This window comes from Saccoglossus kowalevskii, chromosome 15, assembly GCF_978046115.1.
Source record: "Saccoglossus kowalevskii chromosome 15, keSacKowa6.1, whole genome shotgun sequence".
In the NCBI taxonomy this organism is placed as follows: domain Eukaryota; kingdom Metazoa; phylum Hemichordata; class Enteropneusta; family Harrimaniidae; genus Saccoglossus; species Saccoglossus kowalevskii.
The window spans coordinates 20802870-20823621 of record NC_140655.1 but is presented as its reverse complement, the minus strand read 5'-3'; the positions used below and the strand labels follow the sequence as shown (position 1 = coordinate 20823621).

General features: G+C 35.4%; 1 protein-coding gene across 3 annotated transcripts in view; it reads right to left on the bottom strand.

Moving 5' to 3' along the window:
• Positions 1-11318: 11318 nt before the first annotated feature.
• Positions 11319-20752, bottom strand: part of LOC100367426 (neprilysin-1-like) — a 46498-nt gene continuing 37064 nt past the window's right edge. For 2 of the 3 annotated variants that reach the window (XM_085490543.1, XM_078011054.2), the window contains 9 exons: positions 19522-19625; positions 18065-18123; positions 17893-17944; positions 17640-17707; positions 16198-16328; positions 15722-15787; positions 15252-15350; positions 14565-14641; positions 11319-13347 (listed from right to left, as the gene is read on the bottom strand). In XM_085490543.1, coding sequence (XP_085346669.1) covers positions 13248-13347; positions 14565-14641; positions 15252-15350; positions 15722-15787; positions 16198-16328; positions 17640-17707; positions 17893-17944; positions 18065-18123; positions 19522-19625 — 756 coding nt within the window. In that variant the 3' untranslated portion in view covers positions 11319-13247. Of the gene's footprint in view, positions 13348-14083; positions 14161-14564; positions 14642-15251; positions 15351-15721; positions 15788-16197; positions 16329-17639; positions 17708-17892; positions 17945-18064; positions 18124-19521; positions 19626-20752 lie in introns of all 3 variants that reach the window. The other variant, XM_085490544.1, reaches the window with a different exon arrangement.

The following is a 20752-nucleotide window of genomic DNA, read 5'->3' as shown; positions in this document are numbered from 1 at the left end:
CTCACCTTCTATGCGAACAGAAATGACAGCCAAATGAATGCATGTTATTGCACAGTGTTTCAGAAAAAAACGAAACCTACCTGCCATGTAGATAGATCAGTGTCAAAAGGCGATTTTAGTGATTATTTCGCGACTGGCTTCGAACGCGACAGCAGACTGTATGACGTAGTCCAAAACAAACATACCACGTGATACGGTTACCTTCACGTCGCCTATTATTACAATGTTAACTTCCTGCTGGTGAATCCAGGGTTACGAAAAGTGTGATTTGCGTGTTTCAACGACGTATTATTATAATATACTGAGGTGGCGGCACGAAATGTTGCATGAGGGGACGAATTCTGCTTACCATCCTTGCGCCCCAACCCCCTGTGCCATCGCCACTGATATAATATTCACTATAATAAAAATCTTGAGCTAAATATGTTCCACGCCGTGTATATGATATTATAATATTTCTACGCTTATGATATATACATTGGTTTGACTAGCCTTCCGTCGTGATAAATATGCGTATGTTATTGTTCCCTGCAAATTGTTCTGTATTTTTTATATAGTTATAATGTTGTTTTTTGATTTCTGGATCGACACATACATAATGCTGCGTGACTTAAAATCAATATTACACTATTAGTAGGGGCTTAAACTACGTGATAGATCGATGAAAAGAACATCGCCATGCTCGTCCAACCGGCATTACGTATCAATCATCGAAGTTAGACACGCAAGATGTTGAACACGCATTACAAGGATCTTTATTAAATACTATTTCGGACTGTGCATCCTGTGTGTCTTCCTTGTTGTAATATATAAGTGCAAACGGGCAAGATAAGTGTTGCTCGCTCTTATACGTATGATGCCCGCTAATGCTGGCCGTAAATCTGTCAGCGTAACATCATAAGTTACAGCGTGCCGTAATTTTGCGGTATTTTACGGGGTATTTTCATCCGAGCATTCTAGGAAATGGGAATTCCAAATATGGAATGATTACGCGCGTAAGCGTCCTCTAATAATAAAAACAAACATGGCTGCCACTAGGCCAGACTCCATACAAGGAAGTTCGCTGATTCTGTTCTAAGCTTTTTACATTTCGGCATTCCCATGATGAATCCTTGGTAGGGAAAAATGTATAATAATAAGGTTATTATGAAGATACCTCAAAGTATGCACTCAGACAGTACGCTGTTGCATCGACCTCCGCTATGCGTCGGTCGATACTGCCGCTGTTCTGTCTTCGTGTTAACTAGTTTTCTGAGGTGTTGCGTTATCTCCATCGACATGGATCTAAATTGTATCAGGTATAAAATAGAACAAACACCGCCGCTTGTAGAATGCATCATTAATATTGAAAAGCTTCAAACACGAAATGCATTACTCCAAATATCCAAGCATTCCCCAGAAGAAGATGTCATGTAAATTTAAATTATGGCTGGACGGGTGCCGCTATAATTGCAATATTTCTAAGAAAGTGTATCGCACATTAATATAAATAACTGTCTTCATTAATAATTATAAATTGTTAGCGGATGCTAAACACTCTAAACTTAATTGTTGCTTCCGGTTTACTCCTCCGGCGTTATCATCTAATTTACGTTTGGTGGTGACACACACCTTGCGGTGGTGTTATCAAAAAGTCTTCGTAAACGGAGTAAAAGATAATGAATGATTTAGGAAGCCTCTTTCGACGCAATCTCGTGCCACAGCTGTCGTCGATGTTATCGTTGCCTCTAGTATATAAGTCTGCCTTTTCAATTTACCTAAAATTTATTTATTTACGGTGCTCTCGTGCACTAGAACTAGAATGTTATTTGACCCCTAAACCTACGAAATTAGGTTCATAAACTCATTACTATTCAAATTACGCCTATGTGGCGCAAGGGATGGTAGGCAGATGCATGCAAAATTTCGCGCCTCTGCGTAGTATTAACGCAAGTGCACATACATGCACGCAGTATCGCACGCAGTTTGTGCAATGGACTTAATATAGAAATATTGTTATCATTGTTCGATATGTACGAGAACAGAGCTCATTTTTTGCTACATACATGAGGAAAATATTGAAGACGTATGAGTAATTTAAGTAATCCTTAAAATGTCCTGTTTATGAACGGCAGCATTTTGTTTCTTGTTTCTCAAACATGAATTCATGAAAAGAAAAACATCTCCAGAAATATTCTTCAATGATAAAAACAATCGTTTTCTAACAAAGGACTGACCACAGGTTAACTCGGAGTCACTTTCATTCTAAGCAGTGCGTATCCCGACCTTGAATCCCGCTCAAATCGCGCGTGAACTAATAACTCTCGATGAAATAAATTTGACTAACATGTAACTGTTATCTTCCTAAACAAATTAGAGTAACTATTAGTTATTCATTTGCATAAATATTAGCCAAATATATACACTATAATTTCCCATAACTATTTCGGCAAAATAGTGTAGTATTGGTAAATGTGACTACTAGTGTTGTGGGAGAGCTATCGGAACTGTAATTGACCCGTTACCACAAAACAATCAATTAATATTCACGATATCATACAATTAATTCATTAACTTGTACAAAGTAAACAGGTATATCACCCAAAAATAAAACGAGTAAAAAGTTTCAACATTTTCATAATCCATTAAATAATAATAATAATAATAACGCTAAGAATGACATCACGATTACATTAACTTTTAATTTATAGAATCGATCTACTATGATATTGCAAAATAATTCTTTTATTAATAGAAAAATAGAAATGTCGCTTTCACACGGTTAATGTACGTTAGAGAGTAATGTTATGCACGCCACTATATGATAACATTCCTCAACCCATTTACATGATGTTCCTAACAAAGGATGAGAAAGCATTACCAAGTATATATTGCGAAGTATTGAAATGTACTATACATGATTTTTGTAATTTACGTTACATTCAGTAGATAAATATATTAATCGAGCATTGAATTCCTGAATGGTCACGGTCATCATGTCATACGTGATCACTGTCATGTCATGTCATGTCATGTCATGTCATGTCATGTCATGTCAGATGAAATAGTACAGCGTGACACGACACACATTCACACTCAATAGTAGAACAACGGTTCTACACAATGGCGTAAAACATTTGATGTCACGATCCTAATATGCTAGTTATGGTCACTCTTATTGGGAAATACCGAAACAAAAAAGCGAACGGACATGATAGCTTTATATCATATCATCAAGTAGTTCAGTTATATTTTTTATATTATAAAATCATTATTTGTAAATAATAAATTATTTGTACAAACAGTACAAGATTAAGATATATGTTGTCTGTGATTGGACAATTACATAGCTGTATATCTAACTTCATATAAAAAGTGCTTAAACACTCCACTTGGAACGGATTCGGATTTTTGTTTTACATATACAAATGTATACGGTTTTGATAATTTAACATATTTGCACCTTCTTATTGTGTTTGTATGATACCCCTATGTATCTAAGTGCATAATGTACAATGTAATGTATAAATGATTTCCATGGTTACAAATTACAAAGTAGGAAAGTGCATATTTCGAAGTACGAAAAGTCTAGTCATAAACCTTTGACGTACTCGTATCCATCCCTTAATTAAGTAAAGGAATTTCTACCCATAAAATGGATCATAAATCTAGTGTATGGCTGTCGTGGTAGAATCACAGTTTGACAACATCGTTATAACATAAGATAATGCTATGACGGTTCTAATAATGTAAACAAATACATGCCGCCTACAGCTGACAACTAATCTAAAAACAACTTTCAAAAGGAGTAAAATCTCAATCTAATTGATGGCACATAATAATAATATATCCAATTCGGTTGCCAATTATAAATGTGTCAAAATAAACATGATTTCGGCTGAGTTTCAAATTTGCAAAGTCCAATATAATAAGTCACCGAGATGTATTTTTTCGTAAATGTAAAATTTATCAAACTACTACTACTCAGTGGTGATGATAGTGATCGATTCACTTTTTCCCAGATATAGAGTTTTTTTACCATAAGAGTGAGTATTCTATATTAGCAGTTGCTTGTACTCCATGTCTTTCCTGAACAAATATCTCGAGCACATGTACTAGTAAGAAATATGTATAGAAAGTAAAAGCGACGAGTGAGGCGGTAATCGGGTCTGCTGTGACTTACGACAGTTTGTTTGTACGAAACAACGTTTCCGATGAGTGGAATATGACTACTACAAATCGACCACGTGTGCGGTATTGTACTTATTTTAAATGTGTAGTGTCTTGTTCATTAATATATTAGTACAAAATAAACTCCCGGGTTAGAATATTCTTGCTACGTATATGCAACATTCACTTTGGCGGCAGTGAAAAAAAAATATTTCAGTAGGCTAAAAAATCATTTCCTGCTATTGAAGTTATAAAAAAGAAAATTATTATATATAATTATTATTATAATTTAATATGCAAGTTAAATAACACTAACAGTGGCGGTAAACAATTCTTAAACTTTAATTCACTTAGTATGGCAATATTCTTTCAACAAAACGTGATATCCAAGATGGAAGCCAGACCACATGATCAGTCATGAAACAATTTTGCATTCCGTATATACATGCTTTAAGTTTCAATAATGTTATGACATACAAGTAACGTTCTATCTTTAACTCGGGATTTGTGCATAACTTATGTTAATTTTGTTAATTATGTTAATTACTACTACGAAAGTAGTATGATAAATATACCACATGCGGTTAGTTTTAAAATCCAAAATGTACACCATTGTTACAATTTTCACTCGAAATATTCGTGTTTACCAGACATGTCTAAAAAATAATGTATGTAGGGTAATGTTGAACCTTGGGTCGGACCATGTCCACCAGGACCCGGGCCTGGTCGTTTAACTGTTGGTACCACTCCTTACTGCGATATGAAACATATATAAGTATGCTTTATTCAGTAATACATTCACCAATCTCCAACTAAGAATTAATACTTCATTCAGTCGATACCTACGATATATTCGTTCAGTCTAAACTAAAAAAGTGTACTCCAGGTCAGGCGGTCGAACAAAATAAACCCGACACATAATTGAGAAATTAGCGTTAATTTATGCACGCAAAATTGTTATTATGCTCCCGAGATTATAATTAGGTTAAAGGTTATAATTATTCTATAAACCTGTAATTAATTCAAATTACAATAGTGTCATTTCCATATAATTGTTTTGAGTATGGCTCTACTGGGAGCAGTTAATAACTCGTGGATGAAACTGGAATTAACATACCCAACCGTAGATTATCAAACAAAAGTCGCATATGAAAAATAAAAGTAAGTGAATACAAAACAACTACAACCAAAATACATACATTACAAAACAATATATCGATTTTTTTAAAATGGAATACCATGGCAACAATCGCACCTGTATACAGTTTTATTGATTATCGAGAAAATGCAATAACATTAATACTTCGTACAATTTAATGTTTATTGTTTAATCTATAGTTTTCCAACTCGTTTTTTTTTCTCGTGATTAGTGCTAATTAAACACGCACTATCAAATAAGCTGATAAAAAAATATAATTTGTTTTTTCCTCTCTCAGGCATCAAAGTTCAGATGTCATATCCCTGTTAATATTATTCACATAATCAGATAATGAGCCTGGGTTCGTTATCTTGTATAAATAATGTTGTGCCTAGTGACGACTATTTGTTATGTTAGTGGTATTAAAACATCTGGTATTGATGTTATCAAACGAATAGTAAGAACTCAATCAATCAATCACTCAACCAATGAACAGATCTAGTAAAATTAATAATTTATATAAAACATTCTTGTGGTGTTTGTCAGGATTACTTTATGAATGTTGGCAAAATTGTGTGACCATTTTCTCAACAAAACTTGAAACTATCTTCCTTTCTATTGTATGCCACGTGATTAGTTTATCCGTAATCAGCATTGGCTGTGCACGAGCGTTTTCATACGAGAATCATTTTTTTTATAATGAAAAATATTTCGTGCATCGGCCATTTTTTTTTTCACCAGAAGTAAATTTAAAATAAACAAGAATTAAGCCAGCTGCATTTAGTGATCGTTAACACCATATGTGATTTGATAAGCATACCCAATTCTAATCCAGATTGTATCTCTAAGGTATATGTACACATTGGCTCATTGTATTTAGTGAATACTTTAATAATAGATTGAATTCATACAAGGTATGCAGGCGGTAATTGCTTAATAGCACGAGGAATGACACACAGACGATCTAATGCATAATTTAAGGTTCATGGGCGCCATGTATTCAGTAAATGCAAGTAACCAAGGGCAGATGAATCTACTCATGTGCGTTTCCCATATTTGGTCACCCGAGAATTACTACATTTATTTGGTGTCAAGAAAATATTTGCATTATACTATCATAGTTAAAAACTGTGAAAAATACATTGCTTATGTACTTTAGTAGTTTGCGAGGTCTCGTGGCTACAATGACATTGTAGTGATACTTATATATCCCGGATTTAATAAATCATACACTTTGTGTATGGACAGTGCAACCAATCCTATCAAAAACCTCAGATCTAATCTATTTAGCCGGAGTTCAACAAAACAAATCGATAAACAATTCACAGCCGCTACATGTACACGTGGCTATCATACATTACCATGTAATTTAGTGAGTATTGCCAAAAAAACATATATTTATTGATAGAGAAATTCAGCAATGTACTTATGTGAATACAGATTGAATATATGTATGTGTATGAACAATGTATTAATACAGGAAAATTATACTTTTCTTTTTCAATCTGCCTTCGAGGGTAAATATTCAAGATCTTCTGTAAGTGGTATTCTGTATTTCAATGTGTTTACACCATTATTGTAATTTTAATAAAGTATTCTGCGGTTACGTAATGACAGTTAACCACAGCGACGGTTTTAGTTTACATCATTGTACCTCTGAGCGTGTCAATTGCCCGGGTCCACTTAATGTCCAGATCGCTATTAAAAAACATCGACAGAAAATATAAATATAAATTATTCTACATAATATATGTCCTCGTTTTAGGCTATGTAGTCGTAATTATGGTAGTTGAGCAATAGATATAGCTTTGTATTTTATACTGCAGCGTCGTTCTCATAGACATAGAAAGACGACCGCACGCGAGAAGTTCTCAACGTCTCTTCTTCAGACTGACGGGAACGCTTACCCGATGCTGTCGCCGCCGTTCGTTTTCATGTGTAGTGTAGTTCAGTTCTGAACATTGCATTGCATTGAGATTGTGCTGAAAAGTCACGTATTTATTAGTTGACATGTTTGTCGTCTTATTCGTGCATTGTTCAGTAATTTATTGCAATACATGTTATGGGTCACAAATACAATTCAAAATCTCATTAATTGTGAATATAGTATCACTCGTTGTGAAGAGCTCAGAACAGATATAAACCAAGCACAACTGACAAGCACCCACCAATCAATCAATAATATACGAACCGGCATGTGCTCATTTCCGGCTTACGTCACTGACTGGCAAAATCGTTATTGCCCAAGCGAGCAAGTTTATATATTTAGGTATTAGTCCGAAACAAAGCTTCACTTCTTCATATGTGAGCTAAGCTAAACATCAATGTATGCCTCATTTGACATTTAATCACGTTGTACATCGAATGTGACCACTGTCGGCTATTTGTGTTTGCTTTAAAACGGGAGTCATACCCAGTACTTTCGAGAACAAAAATTTGCGATAATCCATGCTACGATTCCTACAAATTCGGCACGCACGTGAGGAGTGTGTCTGTTTCCATGTGAGGCCCGCGTGTAGCAGATTTAAAAACAAAACGTACAGTCACGACAAAGGATTCATTGAGTGTGTTTTTTATCATAAATAACGCTAAATTATGCACTTAAATTATACTTTGTTACTAGCGCATACATAGATACTGTCAATGCTATGTATTGTGAGCTAAATGTAGGTCAATCCCCTGGCTATGCGCACAACGGCCTGGGTAATGTATGTTGCATTCCAGTGACTTCCAAATCACTTGTATATTTCATTAGCTGATGTGTATCCTCTATATGCTCGTATGATTAATTACAAGAATCTGACCAAAACTGTTGGTTTATATCTGTGAACGCACACTATCGAATGAGTGTTCCGAACTTGTACCGCAAAATACTAGTACGATACAAGATAAAGACTCAGCAAGCATTGCTCCGTGTATAGCGCTAAGCGAATGTTAAAACGGGGGAGTCGTCAGCTGCGCATGCGTCAGATGGCCATACCGTGTCACTGTTTACAAACAGGCGTCTACCCATGAGCCTTTGCGTTGTTAGCGTGTGTTGTTTTCGTCGCTTGGGACCCAATTCCCGCGCGAGCGCAGGTGACGATCCTCCCGCTTTAATTTACCCAAACAAAAAAAAGGTAAATGTACGCTTTGGAGGTTTTTAGTGAATAATGCAATACATACCACGTGACATTAAAATCACCATTCTAATGCTTCAATTGGTTGTGCAGCGTTTCATTCACATACATGCCAACCTGTGGCAGGTTTCTAGGGTTGCCTTTATTTTAATCCCATCGTTGCGAGAAATTTAACTCCGGCGTACCACCCATAGCTTGTACAGTGTTTACATGTGTATTTGCGGTACAATATATTGTATTATACCGATTTTGTCACTATTGTTGTACTCGGCATGAATTGTTACAATTCTACTGATTTACAGAATAAAGGGTTCTGTTCGTGACAGGGCTATGTCCTATGTACATTCGTGACATACTCATATTCAGCAGAGACGTAGATTATTGATAGATTAATTACGCTATGCAATTAATTGCTAAATCAGTCAAGTGAAATGTATATGCACTTGATCGCATACATAATTAATGTTTGGCCCGGTGTTTTTTCAAAAGTGTGGACACATCATGCTCAACATGTGGCAAGATCTGTAACAGTCCGAAATGAAAATTAATGTCTACATCAGGCAATTGACATTGGTCCCCTTCTGAAAGCTACGTTTGTAATAGAATTACCATTATATATACGTCACGCCCTCTAGCGACGAAAACTGTTCAAAGCGGTTCGTTGTCGATCTGTAGTCATCCATTAATGAAGATTGTGTTTTTGAGAGAGTTTATTATATTCTAGATAACAGACAGCTACACAACCAAACATAATTTTCGATATCAACGACGTTCTTGTATTTACGCATATAATCGTCATTGTAACGTCACAGAAGCTCTCCACCACTAGAGGGCGTGACTATCAGTTCACGACATGTGCCAGAATCAAATAGTGAATGTTTTGCAGTGTGTCGATCTCTAGTAGAAACCCACCTTTGCAATGCGGCGCACATTGTTTACTGATCTTTTCCTCTCAAATCAACATTTGCGAATAATGGACACCTTAAAGCTTGTTATAAACATTCAATAAATACAATGCTTCCAGCAAAAAACATTCAGCCAATGTTAACATATTGTAAGCCGAGTGCACAATAGCGGGCACATACAGATATGCACAGTTGTAAATATGTGCATAATTAATATTCTAGTCACGTTTCATTTGACAAATTGCAAACGTATATTGTTGACAAAACTGCATAAGGTGAATTTGTCAGGTGACAGTGACTAAATAAAATTTCAAATGCTGTTCCTCTCGCGTAAACAATTTTTGCTGGAAGAATGATGGGGGGGGGCGTGTCAACGTGGACAAAATTTAACCTCAGTACATTGATATATAAAACACGTAACACAATCGGACATAAACATCTGAGTCGATGCAAAGCCACTTGCAAGATTGTACCTGATTGGCTACCCAATCCTAACATCTAACAGTCAGACCAATCAGAGAAAAGCTTGTTTGTTGACAGGTTTTTTTTTTCGACATATCGCTGAGTAGTAAACAGCCGACACATAGTAGTGCAACTGCACGGGTGATGAACCAGTGTGTGTACTATTTTACCTCTTACCGAAAGCAAAATGACGTACTTTGAATTGCGCATGCGTAGAGTTTTCTGAATTCCAATCTAATTTGAGGAGACTGATGATTAGAATCAGTAACAAAAAAACGCGTAATCTCTCACGCTGTCTTAATTGAAAACACGTTCATTGTGCCCACGGCAAGTCATGTGTAAATATGGAAAGTTCATTGAACTGAGAAAAATGTCGACACAATGTTCGGTATCACATCCATCAAAGTAATATATATAGAGAATACTAGTTTATACATATACGTATCTCTGCGAGTAAGCTTACTATGTACCGATCTCCTGTGTTGACACGGGGGTCTTCCTTTGATGATCCATCGGAAGTTTTGGGTTTTAATTGTATTCTGGCGTGTTTATTTTTTCATTGATTATTAAATTATGTATTTAAGCGAGTTGGTGCAATTATTGTCTGATAGGAGCTTGAAAACATGAGAGGATATCACGTGTTTAGTTGCGTCAAGTGAGTTTCCTCGGTTAACACTTTTATTGACCAATTTCTCTCCAACCAAGTCAGCAAATTACCGCTCGTTTGACTAGCCTAAATCAGAAATATGTGTCCCAGTTAATAGCTTCCAAGTACTATTTCACGTTCGTGTTGGTATGCATAATTGTATATTCAACAACAACACAATCCAAGTGACGACTCCCATGTGGTCATCCACGTGACCACGGTAATAAACGAGTCCCATTGGCTGAAATCTGCATAATAATTGGATACGTGAAACAATATTTGTCACATAAAACTACAAATACAAACACGTTTGTAAAACTACGAAGGATTTGGCGGCAATATTCAACATGATAAATGACACTATTATTTATCTCACGCACCAAGAAATTACAACGAACATATCACTATGGGGAAAGTATGTTATGAATTCTGTGTTTAGAACACACTGAATTGTGATTACAAATTATGCATAAATAATGTCCCGATGGATAAAATACACGTGTGGCTGCCATTTCGCCACGTAAGGGCTATTTTTTTTAAAATGTCCGGTTAGGCGATTTTAAATTTTAACACACACACATTTCTATCGGTTTTCAACACTTGGACAACAGAGGGCGCTCTACAATGGCTCTTACGCTGAATAGAAACTTTTATTTGTTAGGCCTTTACAGTAGAAGATACTGGATTTTACGTTTCTTTGCTGTGGTGTGAATCGGCGAATGAGCATAAAACTATTCCAGTTATGGCGGTTTTCAACTGCCTCTATAAATTCCCAGTACTTTTCGTCATTTCTTTGTTAAAATCTGTGTAAAGGAAATCACGTTTTCCCAAAAGGAGGAAAGATTTCTAATGCCGTTCACAATTCACCGCTAGTGACATACAACACGATTATTCTACAATTAAATGAACAATGTATATTTTATTTTACAAATACAATATTCACAATGTTCAAATGTCTTTAACCCCTTTCACCGCATCTGATGAATCCGCCTCTGTAACCTTCCGCCAAAATAGTTCGATATTGAATTATATCTACGAACACTGTTACGAAAAATTATCAACATTTCCCTCAAATAAGTCAATAATATCAGATGCTATCAAGCTTGATAAAAAGTAATATTATTAGGCGTGAATTTACAGAAAAAATGGAAACAACATGTTGGCGGTGAAAGGGGTAATTATACTGTAAGTATGTTTTTTTTAATATCCTCTACTGTCTACGGAGATATCAAATACCGTTCTATGCGCATATTAGTGGTCACCCAGTAACACGTCACTTCCGCATCAGAAGATATGCCTTGTCTTCTTCTACCAGGGGTCCGATAGAGCACACACATGTCGTTAGTTGCACGGGCTCAACATTATGTCAAATTTTGCTAATAAAACAATCTTTATATATGACAAAAAAGACGGTATGATAAATATACATAATAACTGTTTTTATCTCTTCGTAAGACAATAATGTAACAAGCTGCCGATGTACATGCGCAGTCTAAGTAATATCTAGCCGACAGTTACAAACAAATACTATGATATAATAATATAATATGTCCCAATCTTTGATATAATACGTTTTGAATATAATTAATTATTACATGTATAATTTTGCCTGAAGATGTATTCGTGCGACATCAATAAATAGTATATGACGTCACTTCCGGTAAGGTAGGTAATTGGTTCAATTAAATCAAGACTGCCAGAGTAAAATAACACTCGTTCACATGCGTTATAATTTTGATTATAAGGTTTCGATTACAAAAGATTCACGAACGCAGAGAAAACATAAATCAGAAGCTAGTCCCTGCCATTTTGCAATAAAACAAACTGAAACGAATAATGTATTCTTCATGCATTTCTTTTTCAATTTAAAATAATTTTTCTTTGATTGTTGCTTCTGCGATTATTAGTGACAATTCAGTGGTTTGCTGACCTCAACGTTCGCTTCTGTGCGTCGTTTGTTTTTATATTAAAGTAATAAGTATTTTTTGTACAATATAAGGACGCCACAAATATATTATAAACATTAAAAAAATTAAATTCGGCATTGACTGCATTTCTCGACACAAGCTTTATACAATCGGGCAATATCCGACAATATATTAGTTTCAATGTTGCACGCTTACAGTCGGGCTTATTCCCTTGTCTTACACTCTCTATTCAACTCGAGTGGTTTTTATAACACCAAACTTCCCGTAGCGGCTTCCAAATTTAAAAGAAAACAAAACTGATGTGTCTGTACAAATATAAGTTCACATTCTTCACAATAAATCACAATAATATCCAAGATGTTTCTAATAATAACAATATGAAAAGATGGCGTGTTTTACAATTAATATAAAAAAATGTTTATGTTAAACCCGTCTCAATTTTAATATCGTTCATGGAATGCTAGCTGGGGATTAGGTGGACACGGAAAACTGGCCTCGCGTATTTCTACATCCAGTGCGCGGCATTCACGCAATGGTTACGGTGTCTAAATTACTCTTTCAATAAAAAAAACATATATTTAAAAGAACTTCGACTCTGAATATGTCATTATTTTAAGCGCAGTCCAATTTGTAAATGATTTATTCAATTGTATACAGCCTATATGAGCCAGTCCTGTGAAGGTCACGTGATTATGATTATGCATACTTATTACAAATTTCTTCACGCATATGAGGGCGCTTAGCCACCTGACCTTTTGGTATGGTTGGTAATGAAAGAAATATCAACTTATATATATATAACTAAATATATAAACAGTTTCAACATTAGCCCTAGATGAGTTCAATAGTTCACCTTCTGTTTTTTGTTGTTGTTATTTTCTTTTTTATGTGTTTTTTTTTTTACCAAACAGAACACTTCTTTTCTGGGTTCATCGGTGTGTTTTTCCGACATCCGAAGGCTTCTGCGAACTCTGGTGAGTTTGACACTGGTCCGAACACCCTACACACGAAAAGACAATGAAAAAGTGCTCTGTTACTATATAAAAATAAAGCTAGGTTTATGCATTTTATTTCTTTTTTGCTTTGTTTGTTTGTTATCGCAAACAGTACTGGTCTCTTGTCATAGCCATAGTTATGAACAAATTTCAATAAAATAATCAAAGTAAGATATCAAACAAAATATAATCCCTATTCATCGTACGATATCACTTGACACAATACATCGACTACCTTACTCCACTGACTACAATAATATCAAAGTTTTTTTGCCACGTTCAGTAGCTCACGTCATACTAAAATCAATTATATATCACCTAAAGCATCATCTAATTTGTTTAAAAACTGAAGAAATACTAATAGTTTCAAGCAGAATCGTCGAGAAAGGTTGTCAAGAAAGGTTATCATGATAATGCGCAGCACAATGCACAAAGCAATGAACATTACTTGTTAAATATTAAGTGCCTATATACAATTAGAAATACAGTGACAGTATGCAGATCGGAAGATATTAACGGCCTTGTATACAAATTTCACTTCAGATATGTGAGAGTTAGAGCCTAACCATAAGAAAAAACATGTATCGTCGAGCATTAGCAACGGTTACTTTATAATGCTGGTTGTTTTCAGACTGAACAAGTTTTACAGTATATCTTCAGCTCTGCAAAATATCACCTAGGAGCAAACTTATTACTATTATAATAATAAAGTGGTGTCAGACTGTGGTCAGTAATCAGTACCTGTATGGTGATGGACTGTGAGGAGTTGATGTGATGAAAAACCTCAAAGCGTCCGCACGGTATATTTTGCAGAGAATCTATAAGTTCCATAAGTGGTGTCAAAAAAATGCATAAACAAGCATTACCGCAAAGGAAGGTGGTTTATGGGTGATGCGAACAAGCGGGGATACAATCAAGCAACAACACGACACATTGGTATAACAACAAACATAGAAAAGAAAAGAAAATGTAATAAGCATTAATTTAAACAAAATATTCGCATTTATATGTCATTGCAGGCACCGTAAAACCACTTCAACAATTGAACCATATCGTATTTAGGAATGCATGGGTTGAAAAACAAAATGGCGGTTTTTACGGTTGCCGGAAATGACGCAGCCACCCTCGTCCGAGGATACAAGCTCGGTCTTCGAACGAGTGCGCTTCTATCAATTAGTGCAATGTCAGTTACATTTGTTTGCGTCCATCTGCTCCACATTACCTGAACAATCGTGGACTATGCCAAGCTGAGGACACAAAATTGACCATGTAATCATTTGTGGCAAGGCCGCACCAGAGCTGGGGGAGTGAAATAGCAGTTCACGAAGAAAAAAAAAACATTAACGTCCAATTTGATTCAATTTACTTACGTATATTACACAGCTGGGAAAACATGTAAGTTATTAATATAGTCACACAACTCAGGGTGGCAAAGTTTATAAAAAACAATATAAAGTTGGACGGTATTTTTGGCCATATGATAGTTCATAATTTTTTTTTAATTTTTGTGAAACCTAGAGAAGGATTTTCCAGGCGACGCCATCTTAGATGTTGGTTTACGTTTTGTTGGGGCTGTGTGAATAAACAGCTTCCCTGAATATGTCATCATTTAGGATTTAATGTTTCTTATTAAAATAAATGAAAAATAATATTTATGTTATAAGGTATTGAGTGATACTTTCTCAAAAATACATGAAACTGATATAATATTAGGAATGGAATTATGTCTATTTTAAGGAAAATATTTACGAAAAAGTATATTTAATAAAATCGTGTTTCATTTCAGTGTAGATTTGAGAGAATTGCTCATGACGTGTTAATCACGTCTGTCGTAAAGGTCTCGTCCGTCACATAAAACGAACGTAATGATAATAATATGTGTGGTCGGTTGAGGGCGTTAGTACGGTACCTGTCCAAAATTAACGAAGAACAGTTGGTTGTGCGTCAAATCAATGCCAGGTAAGGGGTCCTCTTCTTTGCCGTTTCGTTCTACCCACTTCCTGTATGCCTACATAAACACGCAAGAAAAAATATGAAATGTGAATCATGGAATCGCGTTTTTTTTTTTTAATTATTTGTGAAAATTAACGGAAACCTTATAAATTGGGGAAATTTTTGTTTTACTGATCACAATAGTAAATTGTAGTACAACAGCGATGTTTAAGGCACAGTTATATTTTTTGCCGAAGATGGCGTATTTTTAAAGTGCCAATAAAAAGCATGGTTGATTTTTGCAACGCATGTGTAGGCGATCACGTTTTTGCTTGCCTCATATCCGTTATTAGCGTATTTAGTTCACATCCTATCCAAAATGCACAAACCTAATATACAAACTATAACTCGACAGAAATTTGTTCATCGCATTAAAAATACTCTTACCAAAAACGCTTCCTTGATACCTCCATTATCAGCAATATTTTCACCTTGTGTCTGAATTCCATTCACCTACAAAAAAAAAAACATATATACGCTAGGGAAAATGAGAACGAGAACGCTAGACTCACAAGACTTGTTCTTGACTCTCAACTAGTGTTCCATTCTCTCACGTGACGTCATCGCCTCCATTGTTACCCTGGCCTATGTAACTATGTGTTTTTGGAACATTGGACGTGATTACACAAAAGAATTTATTTTCAGGACAAATACTAGTCCCGTTGTTGTTTCGCACTCAACGAGATCGTAGAGACAATTTGTGTGTAGGAAATTACAATATCAATATGTTGATGTATTGAGGGTCTTCATTGACAACTGTATTTTTCAAGTTCAAATAAATCTACCGATGAAAAAAAAATACAAAAAATGTATTTTCAGTTAGAAATTGTTGCGAATATGTAAAACTTAACCATGAAACTCACGTTCATGTTGATTTCCGGTACAGAGTAATTTGAATACTGGTCAACAATGCATTGCGCTTTTTTCTTGAAGTTTTCCACTGAGCTGTTGGTCCACCACTGATGCCAGTTACCATCTTTGTCGAACTGACGTCCTGCAAATAGATGGAAATGATGTCAGTACCATTGTCGTATCCGTTAATCCCTTTCTGCGCGAACGGTAAGTTCATTCACAAGCGTGTTAGACGTCGTATCTGATTGAGTCCGAATCCGAACGTACGGCACAGTTAGAGGCAAAGAACCAATCACAAGACTGGTAACCAGTCTTATGATTGGTTGTTGACAAATGCTGAACAGGCCACGCTTCCAACTGTGGCGTGTGTCCGGGCCAACCGTTACTAGAATTGTTCATAAATGGAGTCAATTTGTGTAGTTTTCTCGATTTATTCTGCAGATATAGGTGAAATACAGGCAATGCTTTGGCGAAATTTAAAAGAGCAACTAATATTCTTCATCCTGGTATTTTTTATAGATTTTATTTTTCATTCTGTTCGTCTGTTTTTCAGTTTAAAAAATATAAGCTCGCTGGAGCCTTCATCCCTTGTCTATTTCTTACACTAGTTACCAGCCGATACCCCCCCCCCCCCCCGCTCATAGGGAGTCCGTACAGTTGATCATAGTTCCTGGGCTCCCTGTGTTCCAATATGATGTCTTTGTGACTTGGCCCGGGCATGGACGTACTAGTACATCCATGTCCAGGGTAAACAATCATTTGCTATTTCATTCATTTCTTGTTTCCATTCTATTCTATTTCCATTTCACCATTCACGAAAGTGCAGTAGAATAAAACAAGTTTCAAGGTGAAGATATAACCTCTAATTACGACTGTCTTATGTCTACAATCCTGTGCCCGAGATCCGTCTCACGTACGGAAATGGAAATATAATTTATATTCCCTAATACCGGATAGAAGGAGCGATTTGATTGACTGAACATTTCACTGTTTCAACTGTGGTGGCGTCACTAACATAAGACACTTCCATAAGATACTTCAAAGTAATATATAGAGACATACTCCTAGCAGTACGCCTGAATATTATATCTTGAATATTCATGATGTGTTAGTACTGCGTCACAGAATTATAATAGGGTATAAATAAAACCAGGTGAAATAAAATAAAAATGATTGATATTTTTTCGTATGTATTCTTTTAAACTGATCATATCAAATTTATTATTTTGTTTTATTATTAATGAACGTTGTATGATTTTTCTCTGGCTAATGTTGATCAAAATGTTAATTTCATACAAATACTTTTTTACTGACCCTCAAATTATTGCTTACGGGGATTTCTTGACCATGCCTAAAAATCAATGTAGCAACAATGGATATGCAAATGATATGTAAATTACTGCTGTCAGAATCGTCAAGAAAAGTCAAAGATCAAAAGTCAATGATGTCTCACCTCTGTCGTCGAAACCGTGGGTTATTTCATGTCCGATGACCATACCAATTCCGCCATAATTCATTGACCTTTAAGCCGAGAATTAAAAAAAGTAACAAAACGAAAGATGAACATTGTTTATTACTATAAGTTAAGTCAATATTAAATAAGTGTGAATGTGTAGTAAAGTCGGGGTCAATATGCGTCTCATGCGAGATATTGACCGCGTTTGTTTGTTTACACGAAATTCTAACGCTTATACAATGTTACTTACTTTGGAAACTTACTGCTATAGAATGGAGGCTGCAATATACCAGCCGGAAATACTGTATTGATAAAAAACAGATAACGATAAACAAAAATCAATACAATAATTGTTTTTAAATGAAACAGTGAATATTCATGTAAATAAATAAATAAAAAGCTGTAACGGTCGGTGACCTTACCTATCTCGTTCCTGGAAGGATTATAAAACGCATTGACTGTAGCGGGCGTTGTTTTCCATCTGTAGAGAACAAATCGGTGTATGTGTATACTAATTAGCTTAATACTCATGTTTTATTTATATTTTTTGTTCGCTATATTTATTGAGTTTTGCTGAAAAAGTTTTGGCGAATAACAACATATAATAATTTAACAAATTCCGAACACATCTAATTACTGCCTATCGCCAATTAAATCCTTATTTGGACCGTTACATGTGTTTAACAAGTTAATATAGTTAATTTTGAAAACGAGGGTGCGTACGTCATTTCCGGTAAAAGGAATCCGCCATTTTGTGCAATAGTCTGTCGCGAATTAAAATCTGTGTTCTCAAGTGTACCAAACAAAGTATAGTGCGCTCAGTCAAATTTAAGTGAACTCCACATAGAGTGGTCAAAGAACGGGCAATTTAGATGGCGGCGTTACACAGATGTAGCTTGTTATGTGACATATCAATACCAAACTGAATATGACAGGTAGATGTATTCTCGACAGACTATAGATGCCGTGTATATGATTGCAGTTGCTTAAAGAAAGAAGGTAAAAACGATGCGTGTCCTAGGCTTGTTTACGTCGCCTATTCTGTTCTGTTCTACTGTAGGTATGTTTGTGGGCGACTCGTAAACGCACATTTCATCAAACAGTAAGTGTTGTTGTATGTTGTATGTTTTCTTCTTATAATGATATGCACGTGGCGACGGAGAACCAATAGCCGGGTAGGAAGCAAAGCAATGATGGCTGGATTGCCTCTATAAGAATTATTCTTTAAAACCGTCTAGACAATTTATTTTATTTCAAATCCCTAAGCTGGACGACTTTAGCAACATTCCATCCCAGCAAGCGTTATTCCTTGTTGAGATCTTTGTAACAATTCGAGGAGATCTCAAGTGCACATATATGTGGTGTCTAAGCTCAACTGTGTATGACGTATTATAGATGGTTGAATATGAAAAATAAAACAAGTCATTTTTAATCACGCAGTGTATCTGGGACACACATTGAAAGGAGATCGCCCACATAGTCTTTTCCAGGCCTGTTGGAACTGAAGAATAAAGATAGATAACGAACTGAAAGATTTGTTGAGATAAGGAGTATTTTCAGGGGAAGCATGTATTCCTCACTGTCCCATGTGCACCCATGTGGTTCGCGACCCTTATACATAATTGATATGACTACGTGTTGGACCCGTTCTCGTGTATCTGGGCGAAACTCACTTCATGCGTCTGTGGAATAGCGGAATGAATAAATTTACGAAAGTACAAGGAAGCACAGCAGCTAAAGCTGGCCTTTGCCAATGGACGTCGGATATCATTACTGTCACTGCAGGCATTACGTTGCTCAACGATATTCCAAACTCAGGGTTACAATGTATGCTGTTCCAATCATATAACGGGAAGATTTTGTACTATGGAATACCTACTCGTGTTTGTCGACTGGTAACCGGAGAGTAGACAAGGACTCGTACGCTTGCCATTTATAGATATTTAAAATATTCCCAAAATAGTCAGAAGGATGTATGGTAACCTGTAATAATAGGATAATACAATAATGTATGTAAGTTAAAACATATAACAATAAGATAATAACCGCGTTTTAATTTAAAATGTGCGTCTAAAGAGGCCGATTCGATGCGAGCGTTTAGAAAGGGAGTCGTGTATCTACATACGCCGAAGAACGACGTGTAATCGGTAATACATTTAATATGGAGAACAGTTGCAATGCGGTGGTCGATGTGATCCCCGTATATACAATATGGCGGCATATTTGAACACTGTGTACGTGACACATATAATTTTAAAGAGTATATTTATGTGCAAAAGGTAATCATTTATAAAGTGGTAAAGAACATTGCATTGTCCAAATTAAATTGTCTCGAGCTATTTTATATTCCATATTTGATCAAGTTATTTAAAATTAGATTGTTTCACGCAGATGTTTTAAACTATCAACTCGGTCATCATCGTTGGAACTCATTAGTCGATTATTAATTCATTGTCGAATAGTATTACAATATTATTAAAACATCAATATATATTGAATTTTATGATTCTAATTTCACAAGATTACACCTGATTATTCTCGGGGATGTACATGTAAAATCCGATTTAATGTTATTCAACGAATATACTAGTACACTCAATGAATATATACAATGAAATGCATATTTGACCACTGATTTAATTTACAGTGTGAGCCAAGATCTGCTATACAACTAAAACGAATGTCAACAAATAATGACTAAGACTGTAAACCTACAGTATGAGTTATGTTATACAAAGAGCTGCGTTTTAATTTTACTGTGAGGGCAAAGTTAATTATAATTAGTGGCAAGATAATAAAAATATTTTAAGAGAAACGAAATTAAGTACAAGTCTCTTTATTGACCAAATTTTTATTTTTAGTGCGTATTATTTTAGAACAAGGGTACTTGAACGTTTTTGTTGTTTTCTTGGTCTCATCCATGTAATTCTGGCGCATATAAAATAATCACGTGTTGTGGGTGGTATATCCGCTACAAATATAATACAGTGAACCTGAACACTAACTGAATATTTGCATTTGCAGAAGACAACTACTTCCATTTTTTATTACGTTTTTTTTTTGTTTTTGTTTTTTTTGCTCTGGTTATCTTTTTTCATTTGTGATTGCAC